Source organism: Pholcus phalangioides, unplaced genomic scaffold (assembly GCF_987345545.1).
Source record: "Pholcus phalangioides strain wild (caught in Gottingen) unplaced genomic scaffold, Ppha-v1.0 ptg000013l_1, whole genome shotgun sequence".
NCBI lineage: Eukaryota > Metazoa > Arthropoda > Arachnida > Araneae > Pholcidae > Pholcus > Pholcus phalangioides.
The window spans coordinates 7479263-7497156 of NW_028301606.1; the positions used below are offsets into that span (position 1 = coordinate 7479263).

Below are 17894 nucleotides of genomic sequence, written 5' to 3' on the forward strand. Positions count from 1 at the left end.
ACTAACATCATTAAATGTCATTTACATTGTTTAGCATTGGAAGTTTTCGAAATAAAAGTTTATTAACTGTTTTTACCCTTTTACTTTTTATTTTAGCTCTACAACTAAGGCACTGGTAGACCTTCACACAGAACTTTTTGAAATAGGACAGGACCTTATGGCTCGATTTACTTTTGGAATGTGCTCGAATGCTCCCAAAAGGTCATTATTTTAAATTTCCTTTTGCAAAAATCTAATTTGTGCATAATTATATGGGTGAACAAGATGAATATAAAAAAATAACAGAATGTTTGAAAAATTGCAATTTTAACAGAAATGCACTGAAAAAAATATTTTTTTGTTGTTTTTTCAATGACAGCTTCGTTTGTCAGAATATTTACATATATTGTTGATAGGTGTAGTACTCTACATTTTTAAAAGCAGCTGATGTGCTAAGAAAATGCATTACTGCAACCATTTTTATAAAAAAAAAATTCATTATCTGTGAAAATGAAAAAATTTATATTTTTCCCCTTACTATATTATATACTATTTTTATAATTTTTTTTGTTACAGTGATAATGAAAAAAATATTCATATTTTTTCCCATAATGAATTTTTTTTCAATTCAAAATGCTGGGTATTGTGGTTTTCATCTAAGACAAGGCCTTCAGTGCATATAGCCACCTAGCACTTTGATTAACATGTGTAATAGTTTTGAAGTCCAGCAAGCTTCATTAAAATGTCAAATGTGGCCATGCTGTGTGTGAAATGTTACAGATACCTGTTCTCAGAGCTTGTCAGCAGCCAACATGCATCATTTCATTTGTCTCATTGTTGGCTAGAACAAATATAGATATAATGTGCCAACACAACTTCAGCACATGGGACCAATCATATGAATGATTCATTTTAATACCCTAACATTTGTACAATGACTTTAATGATGGGATATTGCATCTTGATTTATTAGCTGTCTGAATAAGAGTGAACAAAATGCTATGTTTTCTCTTGAATACTGCTATTTTCAGTGAGATCAAAACTTTAGACTAATTTTTAAAAGATTTGATTTAGTTATAAAAAGAAAGCATCCTAGTAGCCCTCCCAATAGGCATTATATTAAGCACAAAATAAGTGTGTATATATGCGTAAGGAATGAGACTGGACAAATCCCCAAAAATTTGCAAGGCAGACGTAAAATAATATGTGCCCTGTCAAAACTTTTACATGCCTTGGGCATTCGATTTGTCCAGCCCTAGTAATGTACCTACTTGCAGGTAGAGTCTTATAAACATGAGATGAGACGGCTATATCATGTCTAGTCATGTCACATCTGATGATTTTTTTTCTGAAAAAAAAAAGCCAAGTGTAAAAGCTCAGTCAGCAATTGTTGATGCACAATCACTTCACCTAAAGGAATAGAACCATCCAATGTGATGTGGCTGTTACATCTTGTTGCTTTTAGGACTACATGTGTTATCATATAATCAAATTTACTTTAATTTATTTTTTATATTTATTGCTATGTCAAATCTAGATTTTTAGAGCCTTTAAATTTATACCATTAAAATAAATTAAAGATTTGCTTCAATGTTATGTTTTGTTACACAATTTTACTAGGTCAGAAGTTGCTGAATTCTTGTTAGAAAAGGGCCAAAAGGGTATATGGATAATTGACAACAAAATTGTCACAGTAACAACTAGTGGATGTGGGACCAAAGCATTCAAAAGAGGACTCTGTGAAAGATGTTATTCTGCATGCAGAGAAATTTGTGATTTCACTGAGTCAGGTATTTTCTTAAATAAAATACACTTTTATATCTCTATACTCCATAATAAAATTTTATTTCTTAGCATGAATAAGATTTGTATATTAATTATTAAACATTATCATTCATTTTCAAATTGTGATTTTTTTATAAGAATTTTTCTCAGCACCATAATGATATGAAACAACTGAACAATGCATCAACAGTATTTGAAAGAAACTACTTAAAAGATCTTTGAATGATTTAGAAGGTCTTAAGAAGTAGTGAATTTAAAATTCTTAGGGTACGTGTGAAATGTCTGTGTAATACAACATGCATTAGAAAGCAGTGTTTTTTGTATCAGAAGTTTATTTAAATCAAATATACTTGATTCTTTATTAAAAGAGATCTTAATTGAACATGATTTTTTTTTTATATTGGACTTGGTATCATGAAATGTCATCTATTATGTGCATACATTTTCCATCATTATGCATTAATCATCTGTCTTATAATTATTTTCCAAATTTAATTTTTAGATGACAGTGAATGTGCTTTCTCACCTACACCTGAAGTGCCTGAAGACATAGAGGTTACAGCACCTCCTGCAGCAGTTTCGAAAGGAAGGCGTCGCCATAAATCAGCTTTTCATCAACGCAGCTCTACTCTATCCTCTCAACTGCAGTATTCACAGATCACAAAGGATGACATTCTTTTGCATAAGCAGGTGAAAAGCTCTAGTGAACACGTCCCTCAGTAAGTATTTCCAAATTCATTTATTGTTTAAATTCTGTTTTCTTTTAATTTTTTTTTTTTAATCTTATTTAGCAAGTTATTTTAGTGTTCACAATATACAGTAGAAGTCACTTATCAGAATTATGAATAATGTCATTATTCAGTTTTTGTTATCACTTTCACTAAGTACTGGACAAATGTACATCAGTACATGGAGGGAAAACATTTTTAATAATCGTGATTTCAGTGTTTAACCCTTCTACCCTGGTCATTTCAATCATATGCACTAACCATTTGGCTTTCCCAGTCCATTCTTTGTGCAGAATGATACCAATTAGCATTGCAATATTGCAGCTTCATTTTTTGCGAATAGATTACACCTGTTTTTGGGTAATTCGCTGTTTGAGCTCAACTTCACTCTCTTTGTTTATGTGCATGAGGCATTCTGATTTCTGACTGCTGTGAAACTTGAAGCAAAAATCGTAGCAGGTATTTATTGTGTATTTGAATATCTTACCAATATTGATTTTTGTTTCTCATATGATTGGAGAAGGATGCACATAAATTATATTTTTGAATTTAAAATGATATAAGTCTAATATATTTTCCTCCAAGATATCAAGTGATTCCAATCTGAATCATTTTAGAACTTCAACAATGAAATGTATTTTTTGGGGAAAATGTTTGATATTCATGTTTATTGGATCTAAAAATTAAATATTTTAATGGAAAAAGTTTTCCCATTTGTCCAAAAAAAAATTCAGGTCAGAAAGGGTCAAGTAGGCTGATAACTATTAGTACTTTTTCTGCCATGAGTTCATTGACTTATCTTCCTTATTTCCTATATATTTGATACCAGAGTCATTCTAAAATAGTTTGAATAGAATAGCCCATTTTTTGTGAGCAAATTCAGAATTTTTTTTACTTTGACTTATATCTTTAGTGCAGCATCAATTTCCTCGAAAAGTATTCTAGAGACACCGGTGAATGAAGAAGGTAGCTCTGATGGTATGTGCAAATTATAATTGCCATGTGAACTTTTTCTAAGAATAGATCATACTTGACACTAGAATTAAAGGATGTGTCAAAATGACACATCTGCAATCATTTCATTTTGTAACTTTTTTTCCAATGAACTTTTCATTACTTTTTGGCATGCATCAATTGTTTGAAATTCCCCAGAAGAATTTTATGAGGTGCATGTATGCTCAAGTAGTAGTATGAAATTAAGTTGGGGGCATCATATTTCTTTAATAATTTGTGATCTTGGTTTTATTGAATCAGGTTAAAAATTATATTTATTATATTAATATGTGGTTTTTTTTTCATTTAGAGAATGAAAAGAAATCTGGCAGTTATCAGCTGTGCAGCTGTTGGTGCTCTGGTTGGGCCGAGATCCACATCAGAAGGCCAACTGGCACTTCTTCATTTATGCTAAGGATGCAGAATCATTTATTTTTACCAACATCAACGCCTGTGAGTATGAATAAAGCCAGGTTATATTTACAAAACTGAATCAGTTTTTGTAGAAATCTAAGAATCTAAAGAACTAAATCTAAGAATCTAAATCTAAGAAATCTAAGATTTTCCTGGGTTTTGGTTCATGTAAAAAGTTTGTCTAATTTCAAGAAATCAAGAAATATTGTATGAAAAAAAATGTAAGAAATAATGAATAATTATTACATACATTACTCTCCCCCCCCCCCCCCCAAGTTTATCCTATTGCTATGCTTAATACAATCATATTTTGTTTCCTATGAGAATAATTTAAAAATATTGCATAAATCCATTGTGTGTGAAAGAAATTTTCACAAACTTACTTTTAGTGTTAGAATGCTCCTGACATTTCACTTACAATGGATTTATGATTATTATATTATTATAAATTATAAATTATTATTGTAAATTTTAACCAATTTTGTTTATTCAAAATTATTTTTTTTAATATTTTTGTGTATTTCCTTCCATTTCTCAGAAAAAAAAATTATTTAATTTTTTCACTATGATTAAAATGTATAACTACTATTATGCTTACTTGATCGGCTCTTTTTCATAGAAATAGTTTTATTTTTTTTGGTTGCATGTCTAAGCACAAGGTTCGTTTCGTTAAATATAATTTTCGTTAATAAAACTTTTCTCCCTTTTTAAATATAAATTATATAGGCCCCAAGGAAACCATATAAAATAATTAAATTTCATTACATTTTGAGAAATGATTTGTTTTAAACATTTTTTAAGAATATGGGTGACAATGTTCAAAACATCTTTTTTTTTAATTGGAAGTTTCCTCTCTGATGAATGTGATGTAGAAATTTTCTATTGGACAACTATAAGAGTAGACAGACCCCCTTTGTATATGTTACTGTTAAAATATTAAATTCTGCATGATGCTTAACTATACTAAGTATGAAATATGAGCAAGTTGTTATTAGATCAGAGACAATGTGTGATGCAAGTGCTATAACTTTACACATGTTAATGTACATAAAAAATAGCATTTTCATAATAAATTATCATTTATATAATATTACAGTGGATCCCACTTATAAAATTTTCAAAAAACGGTCATAACTAAAACTAAACATTCTATGGAATGCTAGATTTTGCTACTTTGCCAGTAGCACTTGCATGTGAAATGATATTTTAAATTAAATATGACTTTTCTAGAGTGTTCCTCTTCCTGCCATCACATCTTTGTTGTTACCGCATAAATCTGGAAACCAAGGGGCTACAAAGAAAGCAGAATCAAGTGTTCCTCTTTTAGATGGTTCTGAAACTAATGAGGATTTTGTAGTGGCTAATGAGGGTATGTATTTTCTTTTTATGCTTTTCTAGTTTAGTTGTCAGTGGAGCTGGTTTGATTAATTGGTCAATTTTTAATCACAATTAAGAATTTTAGTTGAGTCAATCGAATTGATCAAACTGATTAAAATTTGCATAAAAGCATTGGAGTTTACCTTGATTTTTTTAACGAAACCAGTTAGATGTCAAATTATGTACCTATATGTAAAATTTTGGATAAGTGTCAAAGTGTCAAAGGCTATTTGAATCAATATTTTTATCAAATTTTCCAACATGGGGAATTTTTTTAAAAATAAATATATGATCTTCATGCATTCTCGAGAGATCTATATCATCTAAGTCCAGGAAATGCGTCTCTTCTATGAAATGAGATGATTTCAGTTTAAATTGAGTTTGATAAAAGTTTTAGAATACAAGACCAAAATTGATTGTCTCCACTATATGAAAAGTAGTTTTTCATATTCTTGGAAACATCGGCTTTTCTTCTCAGAAGTACCTGGGAGGAATTTCTAGGAAAACAAGCAATAGCATGATCAAAAATAGTTTTAAATCAGTGACTAACCTAAACCAACCAATTAAAAAGAAAAAAAAGACAACATCCAAGTGAAGAAATTCCAGGTTTTGACAAAATATGTACAGCATATTAATTTGCTTCAAGCTGGCAGCCACAGTCTGTTCCTATATTTGTTTACATCTAGGTGGATAGGTGTGTGAAATAAAAAAATATTTTTATAGCACTAATTAATATTGTATAGTTATGAAAAATATTTTATTAAAATTCAATTAATTAGGTGATTAACCAAAAATTTTTGATTAATGAGCTACAAATTCTAATCGGTTCCCAGCCCTAGTTTTCAGGGGTTTTTATTGTCCTGAATTGTTTTTTTTTTCCCCCTAATTTATTGGAGAATTAAAAAGTTGTGCATGGTTTGAAAGAGATTTCCATTTGTGGTTAGTGAGATAGAATTGATTTTTTTTTTGTATCTACAATTTTAGCTTTTCAACTCATAACAAATTCATCTATTCTTTACACACTTTATTCATGCATATTCTTTTTCATTTTTTGTCCCCAGAAAATGAAGTGAGCTCTAGGGCAGTTTCAGAAGCTTTAACATGCCCAAAATCAAAAGTAAATCTTCGTCGAAGTAATTCTAGTCCCGATATGAATCAAGGATGGGCAAATTTTGGAGGTCGGATAAATGCTGAAAGGAGGCGAATTTTGAAAGTGTCATCAACTGCAGAAGAACTCAAAGAACTTGATCCAGAAACATTTGAAATGTTTTATCTTGAAGAAAAAGAAGAAGTTCAAGAAATCAAGGGCAGACCAAAAAGAAGTGACAAGTCTTACAATGATTCGTCAGAGTGTAGTCAATCTGTTGTTCAATCTAGTGCAAACCGCGAGCCAAAATTAGAGAGATCATCTAGTGCCAATATGCCAAAACACTCTAAGTCAGGTAAGAAGAAAACTCAATATAGGTGTCAGATACATTTTTTATTTTTTTTTACTATGTGTAAAAAATGAAATTTAAATTTATTTTGTGGCTTGAAATGTTCAATAATTTTTAAAGCGAATCAACCCTTTCTAAGGCCATGGGAAGTATACTTCCCACCTACCTCTTAAATACTACTTTGAGAACTGCATATCACACTATAATAGTTTGGGCTTGACATTATATGAGTCATATATTCAATTAAAATAAAATTGTTTAATTCCTTAGTATTCTCAAAGCAATATATAAATCACTAAAACATTGAAAAATTCAAAAAAAAAAAATGGCCCACAAAAGAGGTTAATGTAATCGAAACTCAAGTTTGTGAATGGAATCTACTCTTCCATGTTTTAGAGGACAATGGGTCTATTGTGATGAATACTTTTAACATCTTTTTGCAACTAAAAAGGAAGAGTGAGCACCTGCTGAAATGTAAGTTGTCGGGATCACCCTAAAATATTTTAATCTATCCTGCTTGTTAGAAAGAACCTGCATGTAAGTAAAGGCTTTAATCGTAGTAAACATATACTTTGTTGCCTCATACAAGATCTCAGGAGTACACTAGCCTCCATTGTGGAACGTTTGTATTTGTCCCATTTAGAATCATCTCAGTGCGAGGGATTCCATCATGCTTTGCCATTTTCCCCTACCTTAGAACAAAATTCATACTGGCATACTGTGAAAGAGTGCAAATGCCATCTGGACACCCTCAACAAGAAATTTTCTAAATTTACATTTAATATGGTTTCCTTGTCTGTTCCCCCCCCCCCCATCAGTGAATAAATCTAAAATGGTTAATTTAACTGACTACCAACTGACAGGAATGCAAACTAAAGCCTTAGAACTGAGAATTAATTTCTATGACAAACCTAAATTCAACCCAATTAATTTCATTGCCCCTCTAGAGAAGTCAGTTTCACGAAATAGAATTCTACTTAAGCAGAAAGACATCTTATATCCAACATTTTGGTAGATAATGAGCGGAAGAACAATACAAAGGACTTGAGGTCTCAGTAGGCTATTCACTTTACAAACATGGAAGCATGAAACAACTACCAAAATGACAAGAATATCGTGATTTCTAGAGCAGATAAAGGGGGGAAAGTTGTGATAATGCCAATGAACAATACTCTGAGTTAATGACATCATATACTCGGATCCTTTTAAAGAATTAAAGATCCATCCGATTCCCACTTAAAAAAATTGAAAGCAGTTGTTAAAACAAGTGTTTATGTGTCTCTCTTCCCGATCATACAAAAAAGAGTATAATTGCATCAAACGCCATGTATCTATAGCCTACCTAAAGTGCACAAACTTGCATTATCTCTCCATCTCATAGACTTTAACATTGGTTCCCAGCTTCGAGGTGTGAATGCGCGTTAAAGTTGGGTGTTCCAAGCATGGATGTCTCACTCAAAGAAAGTGTAGTAATACTCTACGATCAAATACTCTCACTAAAAATTAAACTGATTCTCAAAAGTTTAACCTAACAACCATAGATGTGCCTACTGAAAACTTAGGTATCAAGCCTTCCCCCCAAAGATCCTATACCACAGAATAAACAGTTGGGGGCATATATTACATTCCATGCGGTAATTGCCTTCATGGTGATATAGGACAGACAAGAAGACCCATAAAAGCAAGATTAAATGAGCACGTTTGCTGTGTTAAGAATCACGAATGTGACAAATTGACCACTGCTGCTCACTGTTGGCAAGAGGGCCATAGATTTAAATTTCAGGAAGTTAGATTTTTTCACAAAGTCCTCTACTGATTTAGATTTTTACGATGGCACATATATGTTGAGGAGTTAAAAAATATATTAGTAAACGACAATGAATCAACACCACTGATTGTGCTGCCATGGCTTAAATGAAGAGCGGATATTCTGAAAAAATTTGAATAGGCCATTCAGATGGCTCCATTTTGCAAGCGTCCAATCAAGGTGCTGCATTAGTCTTACACGCAGGCTCTCAGCTTCATTCTGACCACAATGCTTGAAGTGAACAAACATATTTTTTCATGTACAGCAAATGTGGGTGTACGTATTGTGAACCTACCATGAAGTTTATTTCAGCATAATACTAGTTATATGTAGTGCTACCATCAATTTTTCTAACTATGTGTGAGTGAAGTGTAATGATTGAATAATTGTAACGTTGTAGACCTGTTGCTCTCTATGGCAAAATTTTTTAACAGGGATATCGGCTCACATTTGTATCACGAAGTTGGGAACCACAGAAAACCAACTTCAGCTGTTTACTTCTGTGTCAACAGTAGGATCCAAACCAAGGTCCTAGCGATGCGAGTCCATCACTATTACTACTTGACCACCACAGTGGCAAGAAGAATGGTTAAAAAACAGAAATCAAGCTAGGAAAAATTAATTTCTGAAGACAGATAAGGACTTGTCACAGACACAGTTGTGTACTATTGGTTTTTTTCAGCAAGAAACAAGAGTTTCACTCTTCCGACCCGATTCTACAAGCAAAAGCTTAAGAAGCAGCAGAAGAACTGACTCATCTACACTTCAAAGCTTCAAATGGTTGGTTGGATCATTTTGGTATGCATCACAGAATTGCATTTAGAAAAATTCTGCGGTGAATCTGCTAATGTCATTGATGAGCCACAAGTGTGCAAAGAATGGACTAAAAAAATTGGCAAAAAAATTATCTAGCAATATTCAGCCTATGATATATACCAATGGTGGCCAACAGCTGGCTCGCAAGCTGTATGTGGCCAATGTTTGAGAGGGAGTTTGAATACCCACCAAACATGTTGATTGATTCAGTATATAAACTTTGTTCAGTATTTCTTTTGTAATTTTAATTGTGCATCTGTACAATAATTATGTACTTTCATGTTATATGCATCTTTATATTGTCAGAATTTTGTTCATTTGCAAGCAAAAAAACCATTTCAGTTATTAACACTGCATTTTACAGTTTCAACAGGAACCATCTGTGATGCAGTCACTCCTCTTTTATGGACCTTTTTTTATCCACAGGTGTTCGCAAAAAGAGGGGTTTTACTGTATCTTGATTGTACAAATTAACTTTGTTATATGGAGTTGCTATTAATAACCAAATGTGTATCTCATGGACAATGCATATAGAACACATAATAAGAAGATGCTTCTGTATTGAAAAATGTTTCTTTTTAAAATTTAATTTTTCAGGAAGTGGTTCAGCTGTAAATAGTGGTTTTAGAGATAGAGTTCATACCATATCTGTGATGAGTCCAATTCGTTCAGTTGCTAGTGGTGTTTCCCGCTCACAAGCACATAAAGAAATGCATCGTAGTGGCATGAGTCCTAGGTAAGTTATCAAAATGAATTTGTTCACATTTGATAACTAATTTTAATATAGCATGTTCATGGATGAAGTGATTCCACGATTCCAGCATCATCACTTAGGGTAGAGAAAAATAATAAAATGCCTCTGTTCAACACAAACTGCAAAATGCTTCAGGCAACTCAAAAACCGGTGTGATAAAGTACCAGACTCCTTCAGAAATTTTCAAACAAATACATTTGGTGGGAAGAAAAAAATTAAGGGATTGTCTCGTAGTTGCCTTAAACATTTTAGGGTTTGTGTGCGACAAAGACATTTTATTACCTTTCCCCACCATGCGGGACAATGCTGGAATCTTGGAACATCTTCTTAACACACTTTAAGTAGTGATGCCTTCCCTCTTGGTGATTATCTATTAGCTCCATTCATTACGTTTTGTTAGCTTTTTATTAATACAGTCGAATCCCGTTATAACGAACTCCAAGAGACCGGGGAAATCACTTTGTTATAACAAAATTTTGTTATAAGGGAATTCCAGGTTTTTGCATTGTTCTTATGCAAACCTATCTGGGGGGGGGGGGGATTAGAAAAGTGTTCTTTAAAACAAGATTTTTGCTATAATGGTATTCGTTAAAACGGGATTCAACTGTATATAGATTTTTTTTTTTTTGAATTTTTTTTATGTTTCTGTTTAGTTTTGTTTTCCTGCAGCTGTATCATTGCAGTTACAATGGCTCTCCATCTCACAGGCCTATGCTTTTACGCCAAACAGAGGTGAGATGAAGATGTGATTAGCATTTTATTTCCTGGTAATGAAATGATAAATCAACTATTATTTTTTATTTTTTATATCTCTATCCAAGATTATTCATCAACTTCATTTCTCTCTCTCTGTCTTATTTCAGCAAAACATAAGGACGTTAAAAGTGTTAGACCATATTCATCCATATGATACGCACAAAATAGGAGTCGTGTATGTGGGAGCTGGACAAGTAAGTTTCCATAACTGTTTTTTTTTCTGATGCATCTTGATAAATATCCATGAAGGAGAAAAAATCTACAAAAAACTAATTATATCACAATTTTAATATTCGGAAATTGAAGTATTTTGCAAAGGATATTACGTTCTTCTTTTTATACGCTTTTCAAAAATTCTATCAATACTTTGATATCAGTGTAAAATGCATTCCTCTCCCCTATTATTTTAGACCGGCTTTTAAAGAAAAAACATGTCTTATATGCTTACAAATATGATATAAGAAATTTTAGTTTGACCCAAGTAAATTTCTAAAAACGAAGACTGATATCATTAGTTAAATTAGTAATGTTGCTGAATTGCTGTTGATTAACTGAGAGAAATGTGATGTCTCTCTCTGCTGTTCATACAAAGCACGAGAGACTATACCAAATGGAGATGAAGCTCAAAGAAAATTCACATGCCTCTGCAGAGAATTGAACCAACAACCCCTCACCATCTGGGTGAGTGCTCTATCATTAAGCTATAGACAACTGTCAGACCAAGACAAGGCCCAGGTTCTGTCCTTTTAGGCATTTTAGAAGCTGAATGGATGAATGGCAGAACTTTGCCACTAGATCTTATCCTGTTGTCGAGATCTCTTCCAGCCAAGCTTCATGGCAGTCTGGAACACTTTATTTTGTGTGGAAAAGAAAAAAATAATAACATAGAAAATTTTTAGGGTTTTAGAGAAAATTTAGGGTTACAGAGAACTGGCATTTTCTTGTACTTGCTTCGGCAGTACATATACTAAAATTGGAACGATACAGAGAAGATTAGCATGGGTTTTAGAAGCTACAGAGAAGACTGGCATTTTCTTCTTTTAGTGCATATATGAATGATAAACGGGACCACGCAGGGGGGCAGCCTGTGTGGTTCTGTTTATTAAAATATGAAAACAATACGAAGTGAAGATGAAGTTCAAGACGAAAATTCACATGCCTTTACGGATAGTCAAACAACCAATCTTTCCGAACTCCATCTTCATCTCTGCTTGGTATCCAGTATTTTGTACTTTTTATAAACAGTTGGAGGGTGACATCATTTCTCTCTATGTGTCACTTTATGGAGGCCATTTTCGTTAAGAGCTATTACTTGAGCTAGGAGGCTGCCCATGCACAGTTTCATTTAGCATTTATATATGCTTTTAAGGAAAGAAAATTTCAGTCGGCTGTAACTTAATGAAAGAACACTTGCCTGGACTCTGAGAGGTTGGTGGTTTGATTCCCTGTTGAAGCATGTGAATTTTCTTTCCAGATTTCATTTTCATTGTTCGTACTTTATAGTGTTGTAATGTAAACTATAGTAGAGTGTAGCTTGACCAGTGGTAATAGGTTCTGGGTCACCTGAGATAATGAGATCTGTGCTCAAAAGACTACCCAAAAAAAAAGTCTGTTGATCGCATGAAAATTTATTTAATAATAATAAAAAATTGGACACGTTTTGTGAGTTCATATCTTTAAACATTTTTTTTTTAATTTTAGGCCAATGACGAGATTGCCATTCTGAGTAATTTGTATGGTTCAGTGCGTTATGTCGAGTTTCTGAGAGGTCTGGGTAACCTGGTACTTCTTAGTGAAGTTGATCATCAGTTGACTTATGTTGGTGGCTTAGATCTTAATGGGGGAGATGGAAACTTTGCTCTAGTTTGGCATGATGATGTAATGAGAGGTATGTTTGGCTTTTTCAGACATTGTTATGTAGATTTAAAATCAGTGCCATTAAAATCAATGACATTAGATTTTTTTTTCTTGCAGTTGCATTTCATGTTGCTACTTTTATGCCCAACAAAAAAACTGAGCCTCAAAGGAACAATAAGAAGACGCACATCGGCAATAATTTTGTAATGATTGTTTACAATGAGAGTGGCGAAGACTATGATATAGGAACTATCAAAGTATACTTGCATTTGTAACTTATTATTTTGATGCTTTAATATTACTAGGCTATAACTGATTTTTAAAGCTTAAAATTATTCCCCTGTTTGTATGTGCATGACTATATATGCCTTTTTTTGCAAGTTGATGTTATTGAGAGAAAGGTTTCATCACCGTGATGATGTCCCAGATACACTGGTGAAATAAATTAAGAGAATTTGCATATTTTATCGAATTTCATGAAAAGAACTGAATGTAAAACCACTGTTTCTAGACAAAAATGCAAATCTTGTACGTCAAATACGTAAGCGTACACGTGTGTGTAGGCGGAGCCAGTAGAGAAACAGGCTTTATAAGCGCGCGTAAGTTAAGACGCATTTCGTTCGCTAGCACACCTCGGCAAATTTCTTGGTGTTATTTTGCAGCAATCGGTTCATTTTAAATTGTAACAGTAAAAATGAGTAGCCACCAACGTTTAGATGATGGAATGAGGTGGCGAATTGTGGGGAGGCTAGAATTAGGCCAATCTCAAGTCCAGATTTGTAGAGAGTTCAATTTAACGCCCAGCGTTGTGTGTAACTTATGGAAACAATTCCAGGATACTGGATCCATCGTGAGAAAGCCTGGGCAAGGTCATCCAAGACCCATGACGGCCAGAGAAGATCGCCATTTGTCGATTAAAGCGAGGCGTAACAGGAGTGCTACAGCTTCTCAGCTTTCTTGTGACTTGTATGTAGCCACAGGAACCCGTGTATCAAGGGTGACTGTTTCCAAAAGACTTTATGAGAGAGGGTTGTTTGCAAAAAGACCTGCTGTTTGCGTCCCGCTCACTTCTACGGACAGGAGAATCCGTTTATCATGGTGCAGAGAGCATAGAGATTGAAGTATGGATCAATGGGCGACTGTTCTCTTCACTGATGAGTCCCGGTTCAGTCTAAGCACCGATTCTCGCCATACGTTCATATGGAGAGAACCAGGGACCTGCTACCTACCCTCCAATGTCCGTAAAATCGACCATTATGGCGGAGGAGGTTTAATGGTCTGGGCAGGCATCCTGTTGGATGGCCGCACACCTCTCCATGTCTTTGAAAATGGCACTGTGACTGGTGGGAGGTATAGGGATGAGGTCTTGGAACCCTATGTTCGCCTTTTCAGGGCTGCAGCTGGCCCTGAATTCATTTTAATGGACGATAACGGGAGGCCACATAGAGCTCTTCTGCTTGACGATTTTCTAGAGAGTGAGGATATTCGCCGGATGGATTGGCCAGCCAGATCTCCAGACCTTAACCCTATAGAGTATGTCTGGGACGCTCTGGGGAGGGCAATTGCAACTCGCAACCCCCCTCCGGGAACCATCCAGGGAATGAAAATAGCATTGCTGAATGAGTGGGACCAATTGCCACAGGAAATGATAAACTGCCTTATTTCAAGTATGAAATCACGCTGCAAGACCTGTATATCTGTAAGAGGGGACCATACCCCCTATTAACCCATTTTTTTGTTTATTCTGCAACCGCTGTTCCATACCTTCCAACTCCAATGAGTGTTACGCACGATCATGCGTGTGTATTACAATTATTGAATGGTTATTTGTTTTGTATTGTATCAAGGTATGTACATATCAAATTTCATTAAAATCGGTACAGTAGTTTTAGAGATAACCGACCAAGTCTGCAAATTCTCTTAATTTCTTACACCAGTGTAAATTTCGAATCACAGCTATCAACATCCCCCTTCATTAATTTGCAATGATCCACCCTTGGCACTTTTTTTTCTCATTTCTCAATGGGCTAGCACCAATTAGCTCATGATCTCATGAAAAAAAATAGAGTAAAAAATGGTATTAACATCTTCACTCATTTTTAACAGTTTAAATGATTTTAATGATTCTTTTTTTCAACTTAAGACCAGACATACACATATTTGTACCTAACTGAAATGGTACTAGTAAAGATATTGACCCAAATTAGTTAATCTTTTTTTAAAGGGGATTGTGACATACAATAAACACACATCCATCGAAATTTTTTTTTTTTTGCAATAGTCAGTTTTGGCTCAGGTGTGAAGAGGTTAATTTTTTGGTGATCCAATGTCCAAAGTATTTACTGTGCTTTCATAAGTTACTCAAGACTCTTCCCACACCCTTGTTTTTGCGCTGTAAACATTTTAAGAGATCACAGTGGGGGAAGGTCCCTTATTTTATTCTTGCTTTTCCAGACTTGTTCTGCCTTCATGAAAATCAACAAAACTGTGAAAAACACTTGTTTGCGATACTGAAGAATGTAGAAATGTGTGCAATTAACAAACATCCAAGGTTTCTGTGATTACAATGAACCAGATTTAAGCCTTACTGCTTCAAAGAAGAGATATCTTGCCTAATTTGATTCCTTTCATTTCAGAAACTCTGAGATATCTCGTTTCTTTAAAACCCTCTTATTTCAGCAATGCCTAGCCCAGATACAGTTGTGAGTTTTCTTTTGATAACATGATAACCTGTTAAATGAACTGCCAGTGGGAGGAGGCAGCTTTTGTTCAGTAGTATAGGAATATTTCAAATAATAGGAAAATTTCAAATAATAGGAAAAGATTATTTCTATTATTCGTTTTTTCTACTATTTTCTGTGTTGTGAAGCATTGGGCCATGTCTTGGTCTCGTTAGTCTTCTTGAATGTTTTAAAATTCAGGAAATAGGCCTAATGTTAATATGCACTCACGTTAGAAACGGCTCAGCTCGTAAAATCACTGTAACTAAATGTAAACAGAAATAAGTGTCAACACAATGGCACACTTTCTTTATATGGGGGAACCATGGCAAAACTTGGCAGACAACTGAAAGAGAACCAATCCCATGCTTTGGTTTTAGGTAGTGTCATACGAAAATGGAGGAAACAACTCTCACCAAAACATGAATGGTCATGGCCGCCAGGACCATCTCATGACGTCGAGGGTCAACTCCATTATCAATCGAGTTAATCCTAACAACCGTGACAGTAAAAGTTTCAACTCCATGGATCATTACTATTCCTATTTGCTAACTCCTAATGCCACTATCAATGGAGTTGTTAGCTGGAAACAGGAATGATAAAAACAAAAACACTTCAAAAGCATGGGTGTCTGCAGCCACCCATACTTTAACGCAGATACATTTAGATAGCCTATTTCCTTATAGTATGGGAGGGGGAAGCACTTATCAGCTGTATAATATCGCGAAAAAATATTCTTCTTGAGGTGTGGCATTTTACAGAAGATTCAGTGATTTTCACGGTGGCTATTATAATGCCAATCAGGGCAATCTTAAAAACCGCTTAAAAGGGTTACACTCATTGGTCTTTAATATTTTTTAGCTAATGCTCTTGTGAAAGCTCCATTATTGAACTGAAAACAGTTTTGTTTTTGTGCAATTTGACCTTGTGGCAATAAAACCAAAATCCAATCCAACAGAAAAACAGTCAAACCAAACATACTCCATAAATCAATAAGCCAAATAGAAGGAAATACAAAAACTCCTAATGCATTTCGACACCCATTGAGAGTCGAAGTGCATTAGAAGATTTTGTATTTCCTTCTATTGTGATTTGACATCACACTAGGGAAGTGTTGCCTGAGCATAATTCTGTAAATTAATATCCATCACAGTCGACACATTTTAACGGATTTAAGTGCATTTGAACAATTAGGTCGAAAAATGTAAAGTTTGTAAAATATTGAAAAGACGTTCAAAGAAATGGTGTAATATTAGGAATCAGTAGACTAGTTCATAAAAACGTATTGGTTTGTGATATCAAACGGCAATTGTACATGTATTTAGTGTCAGGGTACGCTGATTTAAATCACTTCATATTTTTAAGAAAATTATTGATTTAAATGAAAAAAAATTTTGTTTTTTCTTTACATAACTTCAATGATATTGAAGTGAAAGTGACCTAGTATGGTATGCATGTTACTGATATGTGGTAAAGTTCGTGATTAAAAGAAGTATAGAAGATCTTTTGGAGTAAATATAGACTTGAACTTAATCCCTAGATACAGTGCAGAAAGAAAACTGCTCTATTTCTAGATTTTGTGCATGGAAAAAATTGCAGAAAAATATAGGAAGTTGAACTTGGCACTTTGAGTTTAACTACACTGATAGTTTTCAAACTGTGAGGCTCCTTTTCCTAGAAAGGCATCAAAGTTTCTTGGTAAAACCACAAAAACTTCAGAATTTTTTAAATCACTCAGTGTATGGTGATGCATGTGCATATTTTGAAAGCTAAGAGAAGCTGCATCACAAAAGTTTAAAAACAACTGCAATAAAAAAAATTGCTAGTTTACTTAGAAATGTTTCCATTGAGATTTTCATTATAATTTTTACTTTTCTTTATTCTATTTTAATCAATATTTAATTGGTTGCAGAGTCAGTTTACTACTGCTTGTGTGATAATTCAACCAGAAGATTACAATAGCAATGTTGTGAGTATAAAAGTCAAAACTGAAAGTAAGTATAGTGTTTTAATGATCAAGGGTTTTTCGATGATGCTAAAATTTCCACACAATTAAATTAACTGCCTTGCTAAACTGAGTCTTACAGACATAAAATAATCTAAACGCTTGCATCATGGATCATCCTTTTGGATTTTATATGAATCTTCTCAGCTTTGAGTATCTATTTTCTGATCACATTCTCTAACTTGGTTCTTCACCCTTTCAAACAAAGCGAGTCAAATTAAAATTCGCGTTTTAAAATAACGTTTGCAGGCCACCACACCAAGTCACACTATGATATTTAGAATTGTAAGATGGTGTATACACAGATTCATGAGGACTTGATGTACAGGGGCAACGTAATGAATGGCCCAACAGGCCCCAAGTAAAACAAGGGCCTTAAATTGTTGAAGAATTTTTTTTAAAATTTCTTTCATTGAGCATGAATTTTCAATAATTCCGAAATTATTTCTTTTCCCGATTCTGAATTC

At 33.8% G+C, this 17894-nt stretch overlaps 1 protein-coding gene and 1 pseudogene across 1 annotated transcript in view; both read left to right on the top strand.

The window, feature by feature from the left end:
* gig (TSC complex subunit tuberin) overlaps positions 1–17894 on the top strand; it is a 70534-nt gene that overhangs the window by 47176 nt on the left and 5464 nt on the right. The window contains exons 27-39 of the mRNA XM_089240636.1: positions 97–201; positions 1600–1769; positions 2267–2483; positions 3406–3470; positions 3796–3938; positions 5130–5268; positions 6338–6718; positions 9933–10071; positions 10743–10821; positions 10953–11039; positions 12547–12733; positions 12820–12959; positions 17335–17416. Of these exons, the coding sequence (XP_089096762.1) occupies positions 97–201; positions 1600–1769; positions 2267–2483; positions 3406–3470; positions 3796–3938; positions 5130–5268; positions 6338–6718; positions 9933–10071; positions 10743–10821; positions 10953–11039; positions 12547–12733; positions 12820–12959; positions 17335–17416 (1934 nt within the window). The remainder of the gene's footprint in view (positions 1–96; positions 202–1599; positions 1770–2266; positions 2484–3405; positions 3471–3795; positions 3939–5129; positions 5269–6337; positions 6719–9932; positions 10072–10742; positions 10822–10952; positions 11040–12546; positions 12734–12819; positions 12960–17334; positions 17417–17894) is intronic.
* LOC149078530 (U6 spliceosomal RNA) lies at positions 11789–11882 on the top strand (annotated as a pseudogene).